Source organism: Lactuca sativa, chromosome 5 (genome assembly GCF_002870075.4).
Source record: "Lactuca sativa cultivar Salinas chromosome 5, Lsat_Salinas_v11, whole genome shotgun sequence".
Taxonomy (NCBI): Eukaryota; Viridiplantae; Streptophyta; class Magnoliopsida; order Asterales; family Asteraceae; genus Lactuca; species Lactuca sativa.
The window spans coordinates 137,651,568-137,660,337 of record NC_056627.2 but is presented as its reverse complement, the minus strand read 5'-3'; the positions used below and the strand labels follow the sequence as shown (position 1 = coordinate 137,660,337).

Genomic DNA, 8,770 nt, shown 5'->3' with positions numbered 1-8,770 from the left:
TTGTATACCCTAAGTAATCATAAGGGGAAACATGTATGGTTCATGTCACTATATACAAATACAATGCACTATTTTCTAGTACAAAACTCATAGTTCTGGGGGAAAATATATTAATATAGTTTTATCAAGTAATAAAACTATAAGTATACAAACTTAGCGTACATTAACATGCATACGTTTTGGTCTAAAGGTCTAAGACTACATCTCAATTATACTAAGAAAATATTGGATTTTCTGGAAGGACGCACTCATGTTTCAAAAAGGACCATTACAGTTAACTCTGTAAGTATCTCGTGAATACGCTAGGGTTATATACAATGAAGACCCGACAGGCAGTGGAATGTGTGGTTTCCGCCTCATTTCCTGTTCCTTGTTTGGTTGTGGGCTTAGGGCAGAACCACACAATCGATTGTCTGTTCGATCCAGATTGTATATAACTTGTATACACTAAGTACTCATAGAAGGAACTAGTTTGGGTTACATTTCTTACATTTCATTACATCAGAAAATATAGGATTTTCTGGAGGAACACACTAAGGTTTTCAAGGAACAGAGAACATACTTTCTAAAACAAAATGCTTAGGAACTCACCAACTTTAATGTTGACACTTTCAAAACCACTTGTATTCTCAGGACACTAGTAGACAGGTACTTGCACACATTTCAAGGAGACGGAGCATAGTAGCTTCAAGTCTTTATTTTGCTATTTACTTTTGGAGTCAATCATATGTGATTCGAATACAATGTAAACACTATATCATCAATACAATGGTTGTTGTTACTTTGATTACTATTATTTAATTATTGTGATACTGTACATGACATTCTCCGCCCCCGAACGTTTTCGTCGTTCCGGTTTGGGGGTGTGACAAATATAATGCACATAGCTTCTATTCAATGTTACTTGCTCCACTATAACATCCTTACCTTTATACCTAACATCTAATTCATGTATATGCCTATTGTAAGGAACTTCTTTTGCATTCTTGAGTCCATATGACTCAATGCCATATGTAATAAATTATATATTTTGTTACTTTTGGTACCGGGTGACCCATTGTCACTGGAACGATTTTCTTCTACAAATCGATTAACACCACTTTCCACAAGATAAGTAACATCAAACAACTATAATGTGTTACGAGACATAATTATATTTGATTTAGGACATCAAAAAGATGAATGGATCTAATTAGTATGTTACATGCATTTCGAAGCCATCAATTTATCCAACCCAAAAGAGTTGATATCGTTGGTTTAATCCACATCATAATATGTGTAATCTAGAGCAATAGAATTCATATAGCGTCTATTAAATGTCATTATACTCCACTATAAACAAATATTGTAATAAACTAATTACATATATATTCATTTTCACCGATAGAAATATAGATGAGAAACTCATATAAATAATTTTTAAAACAATCTCTATAAAATACAACAAGAAACAATGTACAACAGCTAATTTCCGATGCTCCGTAATGTCTATCGAGAATACCATACATTCCAAACTATATTAATGTCATTCCGAAATGTACAAAATTAAATTCTCAGTTAGATTTATGTCATATTTCAACAAGCAACCACCAACTTCAGAACAATCATAAATACTACGAACATAGCATTCCAAAACAAAATTATTTTTCCATCCGAAATACAAAAAACATTATTGTTAATTAAGTCGATTATAATAATGAAATTAACCCATTTCCCAAAACCTTTTAATTATTTAACCATGATGAATCATTTAAGTGTATTATTATATGACATAAACAACAAAAACAATAAAGAAATAGAAAAGTCCAAATTGTGTTAGGCATAAAAGAAACAAACAAAAATCTACTGTAGATAGATGTGATCTAAAATCTAATCCACCTTTTTATTTCAAAAAATTTAAACCTCTTGCCTCTTGGCAGCCGGGAAAGATGAAAACACTTCAAGTGGGCTTCGAAGGGACCCATTCCCTTTTATTTTGGGTGGTGTAACAAATTCACCGGTTTTCATGAATCACAAAGAGAGTCACAGTTGACCTTCTCTTTCCGTATCCTCCTCCATCGTCACCCTCCCTCTGCCATACTCTTACTGTTTCCCACTTCTCTATTCTATTTTAAGCCATCTCCTCTCAACCATCCACTCTTTGATTCTTTGCTCTTTTAAAACCTCACATCTCTCACTCAACTCATTCCAATTTCTCTCTTATACATACACTCTTTGCGTTACTGACTGTTCTTCATCTGGGTTCTTCGTTTCTCGTCCAAAGGTACGTTCTAGATTCGATTTCTTGCTTCATTTCGTAGTTTCTGTTGATGGGTGATCGTTTAATTTGGGGGTTTTTTGTTATTTGAATGAGTTTGAATCAAACCCTTTTCGATTTGGGTTCTGGAATTTGATTGTGTTTGTTTGATGGATGATTATTTGTGTCTTGATTCCTGCATTACTGTGAACCCTTTTTCGATTTGGGAGCTGTTTGTGATTACGTTAGATTAAATATGGATCTTGGAATTAATTATGGTTTGTTAATTATATGGTTATTCGTTTTCTAATCGCTGCATTCTGTCATTAGTTTTGACTTGTTGTAAAAGTTAGTTTCTATATGTATTTGTTTATGATTCTTGAAACCCATGTCCCTTTCACCACTCCTTGACCCTTCAATTTTTTGTTTATTTTTAAGGATTTTGTAATCATATTGTCTTCTTTAATTAGGTAATTATCTGTTTGCCGATTGCTGCATTGTCATTAAATTAATTGGACTTTAAATTAATTGGACTTATTTTTGGGGATTTTGAGGTTCTGTTAATATAGTGGCCTTTTGCTTATGAATTCTAGTAGATGAACGAACAACTTATTAGTGATGCAAGTGTTAGGATCATAACTTGTTTCTCTTAGACCTAGTGGAATTAATTGTATCAAACCTTAATCAACTAATCTAATGGAATTAATTGTTCATCCTCATAAATAAACTGGAAGTATCATTTTCATAAATATTTGAAGCATCATATATCCTTAAAGACATTTTATTTAAACATCGGGAAGAAGAAAGACATATAAAGGTCAATTTGTAATATGAATAGGGATCATATAAACACGAAATTCTTTTTGGTTACTCACGTGTGTGCATTTGAAATAGATGCACACGTTATGATCGTGTAATTTATTTGATCGAGTAATATGTTCATTAATCCAAGAAAAAGTTTTTCTAATTTATTTATGTTATTTTATGTAGGATGAATGATAAAGAGTCAATAAAATAAAATAAAATAAGAATAAAAACCCCATTTATTGTAATATTGATTTTGATCCACAAGATCATAATCAATCTAACCCTTCCAATAATTTGGTAAGATTTGTATTCTTGAACTAAACTTTTGTTATTGTAAACACATGTTTTGACTCAATCTAGTAATGGGATGAAATTCATTTTCCATTTCTAATGTTTTTATAGATTGAAAATGATGCATGAAAAAGCAATCCTTGATCCCGGTGGAGAAATGGAAGTAAGTTTCGAATATCAATGCAACACCACCGATGGATACGACATTCCCACCGGAAAAAAGCTCGTAAGAAACAACAGTTCGTTCACTTGTCTCTCAGGAGCAGCCATTAGCGCGAATGCAACATTAGCGAACACAAATATCTGCAACGGATTAATCAGCTCAGAAATTCTCCCATCAATCGATTCCCCCAAATCATTTCGAAGAATACCCTCGTCTCCATCGTTCTCAAAATTAGATCTACTATCGTCTTCTTTCCAAAGCAGTATGTCGAATTTGAGTTGTAGTCCATCAACCCCTGAAAATCTCGATTTCGATTCGTTTCTATCAAAACCCTTGAGTTTACCTTCGAGAAGCGAAGATTTTCTTAACGCGATTGAAGTGCAAGTCGCTGGAGGTGCCGCCGGAGAAGATAGGGTTCAGGCGGTGTGCTCGGAGGAGAACGGTTGGCTTTTCTGCGCGATTTACGATGGGTTTAATGGACGGGATGCAGCCGATTTTTTAGCGGGTACGTTTTATGAAACGATTAGGTTTAACCTAAATTCGTTAGACATCGATTACTCCAACGAATTTACAAATGGATTTGACGATTACTTTCTTGGAGATGGTGACATGGGGGTAGTCCCCCGCCGACCTAAAAATCAAGTTCTTGAAAGCTTACAGCGTGCGCTCAATCAAGCGGAAAATGATTTCTTGTTTATGGTTGAACAAGAAATGGAGGATCGACCCGATATAGTTTCAGTGGGATCTTGTGTTCTTGTTGGCCTTATTCATGGAAAGAATCTGTACATACTCAATTTAGGTGATAGTAGAGCAGTTTTAGCAACCGATGATGATGAAAATGAAAACAAAAACAAAATCAATGAATTTACAGGGTTGAAAGCAGTGCAGTTAACAGATAGTCATACAGTTGATAACGAATTTGAAAGAAGCCAACTTATTAGCGAACATCCTGATGATCCAAAAACAATCATGCATGGAAAAGTGAAAGGAAAGTTGAAGGTTACTAGGGCTTTTGGCGTTGGGTATTTGAAAAAGGTAACAAAAGCATTTCATCAAACACTTGGTGTGCATTTGTAAATTTTCTATTAATCCTTACTTTTCTGTGTTTATTTACAGAAAGTTCTGAATGATGCTTTGATGGGTATTCTTCGTGTTCGTAATCTTCTAAGTCCTCCATATGTTTCTGTCCAACCATCGTTGTATATGCATGAAATTTCAAGCTCTGATCATTTTGTGATATTTGGAAGTGATGGGTTATTTGATTTTTTCACCAATGATGAAGCTGTGAAGCTTGTTCATTCTTACATATCCACCAAACCATCAGGAGATCCAGCCAAATATCTTTTGGAGCAGCTTGTTCTCAAAGCCGCTTGTTCAGCAGGTAAACTTTGCAAGAAATAGCAATGTACTTTCGTGCATTTGTTTATTATAGTGCTCTAATTATGTACATCTTTCAAATACAATGCCTTAATATAATTAAAAAAAAAAGTTGAAAGTACTATATTAAAATAGAAAGAAATGAAAGTGGGATGCTATAATATAGAAAAAAATTAAAAGCATGATGGTCAAAGTTTATAGTTTTCAATCACCAAATCTTGACCGATGGTTTTCAAAATGGAGAAATGGTGGGGTTAAGTTCAATATCAACATCAAATTTAAACGAATTTCAAAAGATTCAAAAAAGTCAATTCAATGGTAGGTTTGTAGACATGGAAAGCTAAACTTTTGACAAGAAAAATACTAAAAGATCTAAAAGATGAAAAGAAACTTTATTAAAATATAATTTTTTCGCGGTTCATGTTCTTTGTTACATTAAATATATACGGTACGATTCTCAACAACTACAGTGTGAAAGTTTCAGTTCCAATATGGATTAGACTTTATGTCAGCCAGCTAGTGGGCCACTGGACCATTGGGTCACCGTGTATCTTTATTTACATCATATGACATGACAGTGTGTGTCAGCTCAGGAGTTGTTGAAATCTTGCAGGTTTTAGTACGGAAGAGCTAATGAGTGTCCCGGCTGGGAGGAGAAGGAAATATCATGATGATGTGACGGTTATTGTTATAATCCTTGGTACAAATAAGCGCACCTCAAAGGCCTCAACTTGCATATAGTTTGTTCCCATTATTATAGTCGTAGCTAGTGACGTACAATTTTGATCAAAACAATATTATTTTGCAGTGTCTAGTCGTTTTATTGATTGTTGTTGAATCATTTTATGGAGTTTGATATGTTGGTAAATATTTGTTAAACATTGTATGTTTTTTAATCATATATAATATACCCCCCTTTGTACCCTAGGATTTCGAATTTGGCTTTCGAATGTTATATAAGTTGGGTTTTGATGTGTAATTTTATATATTTGGTTTTGGATGAAGCTTATTTTAAATGTGCAAACAAGAATTGCAACTCAATGTCATTTATTTGTTTATTATAACAACTTATTTTCATATTTTATGTATTATTACATTATTAGACTTTTACTTTCTCTTATTTTCACTAAGATTATGTAAAATAATACCTAATTATAGAATTATACTTATAATGTTTTCCTTATTAAGGACATTAAACTTTTATAATAGGTGGTGATCCTTACACAACATTTTTTAGTCATACACAACAATTTATATTTTATATAATTGTATAGTCCAACCGTTTAATGTATAAATTGTTATATATATGGTTAAAAATTGTTGTGTACAATTTATCTAGTTATAATATTGAAAATTGTTTTTTGAATATGCATGTGTTATAATCGGGTAGAATTTTTAAAGCATAATATTGTAATGTGAAAAAAATAAATATGATGATACAAATCAATGAAAGTAGACAAATTTTCTTGTATTTAACCATATTTTAAATTAGTAAAGAACTTTCAAGAAAAAGAACGAATTTGGTTGGTGATTGAGCTTTATGAATATATTCCTTTGTATGGAAAAGAGCGTATCAAATCAACCTCATCTATATATATTTGATTATAGAATATCTCCTTCCTCCACTATGAATGGCCGGTACGAACTTTCTTGAAGACGTATTTTCTTCATCACTTGTCGTAAAGAACCAGAATTAGTTGGTTTTTGGGTGGTATCCTTATAGAAAAGCAGAGTCTAAGTTTTAGCAGTTACAATGCAAGAGTTCCAATTCTAACGTAGAATAGACTTCCTATGGGTATGATTTTTATATCAGCTAACTAGTTTGCTGCTGTGTATCTAAATTTAGGGTCGTCCCATATGACAGTGACAGGGACGACTGGACGACTGTCATGGCCCATCCTTCCAAGGGGCTCCAAAAATTTTGACATTACGTAGGAGTCATAGTAAAAAATATATTTTTTTTTCTCAATTCCCAATCCCAAAATTTATCATTAATGTGTTCAATTATGTTGTGAACAAAGAAAAAAAAACAATTGGAGATAGATATAAAATTACTTTTTTTTTTTTTTTGGAACGGTAAATCTAATCTACTCCTACACTACTTCTAAATTTCCACCTATGTTTCTCACGAGACTTGAACCCTCAACTTCAAGGAGGAAGGAAAACACCGGATACCGTTAGGTTAGAAGCCCTTTGGTAGATATAAAATTACTTGAGTCCATGGTTTTGCTTATTTCTTTTTTCTCTTGCGCCAGACCCAAAATATAATTATATCACAAAATACGCTTGGGGCTGAAGTAGTATATGCCTGCTTAGTTTGCACGGGTGATTAGGGAATCAAGAAACAAATGACGAAAAGCTCGAATAGTTAAGATGATTCCATGGTGATGTGATTGAGTTTTTGTGGTATGGTTATGAAGAGAATAGATTCTTGAGGATCATATTCTTTTCTTTTATGTAAAAGCATCCTTTTGTCTGGTTGAAACAAGAGAGATAGGACCAATTGGGTAAAGCTTAAACCAGAAAACTATCATTGTAATATTTTTATACATTTAACGCATATATAATAGATAAGTTACAATATAAATAAAGGACTGATGAAATTTACAAACAATATATTTGTGTAGGTATGTGTGTTTTTTTTTTATTGATATCGATATTAAGATATACTAACCTCTTTTTGGTTCATATTTTAGGAATTGGAAATTTGTTTTAGAATAATATTTTGAAAATATATTTTGCTAAAAGAAGAACTTGAAATCGGATTCTGATTTTTTTTTTCAGAAAATAAATAGATTGTGATTACATATTTGTCCTCACAAAACTTTGAGTTATTCCATGACTACTTGCTAGAATGTGACTATTTTGTTGACATTAGAAGTTTAAGATATGAAAATATATTTATGACACAATTTTGCAAAATGACCAACTTTACGAAGTAAATAAAATTGATTTTTTAGAACTTAATCTTGGAATTCAACTCTAGAGGCTAGTAACGTTTTCCCTTTGTAAGTGGTTTCTGTTAGCATCATAGCATATATGTAGTTTGTAAATACTATATGTATTATCATTTTGTTATATGCCTTTGTATTCGGCCCATGTGGCTTGTATAGCCCACATTTATTCCGTATTAATATTTTGACAACACATTGAAACATTTTTTGAAAAACAATGATATAAATTGAGGAGGTCTTTTATAATACTATAATACGATGTCATAATAATAATAATAATAATAATAATAATAATAATAATAATAATAATAATAATAATAATAATAATAATAATAATAATAAAACAAAGTAGAATAAGATAATTCAGTGTAAATACATTATCATTTTTTAATTTTAGTATTCGTAAAATAAGTAATAAAATAAACAAGATTTTGTCACTACTTCAATACCTAACAAACGGGAAATGCGTAAAGTGTAGATATGGAGCTTTGTGCCCCCTACATCTATGCTTTCAATTTTCAAACGATTATTGTTTATTTATATCTACCTTTTAAGAGATGGCTTATTTTGTTGTTAGTTGTTCCATCATATAAAAAAAAACAAATTATTTGTTAAATTTATTATATTTTTAGTTAGCGTTTAGTTTAGAGAATAAATATTTTAGAAATTTTTGTTACAGAAAAAAATATTTGCAATAATTTTTTAAAAATATATGTTATAGTTTTATAATAAAACAAGCAATTTAAGTATAAAAGGTTAATTTTTACGACAATCAGATTATGTATTTGATTATAAAAAAATTATACAGTCCTTTAGTTATTTTTACAGAAAAAAAAGTTAATGTTACTAATTGTTGACCATATATCCTATATGTTTAAATTGATGATTATTAACTTCAAAACATAACATTTTATTGTCAATTTAATTGGTTACTCCTAGGGA

The 8,770-nt window shown here is 31.4% G+C and overlaps 1 protein-coding gene across 1 annotated transcript; it reads left to right on the top strand.

Moving 5' to 3' along the window:
• Nucleotides 1-1,945: 1,945 nt before the first annotated feature.
• Nucleotides 1,946-5,801, top strand: LOC111884106 (probable protein phosphatase 2C 40). Its single transcript, XM_023880424.3, has 4 exons — nt 1,946-2,263; nt 3,446-4,532; nt 4,614-4,878; nt 5,488-5,801. Exons 2-4 carry the CDS (start codon nt 3,453-3,455, stop codon nt 5,613-5,615), a joined length of 1,473 nt encoding a protein of 490 aa, XP_023736192.1. The 5' UTR covers nt 1,946-2,263; nt 3,446-3,452; the 3' UTR covers nt 5,616-5,801.
• The last annotated feature ends 2,969 nt before the right edge of the window (nt 5,802-8,770 follow it).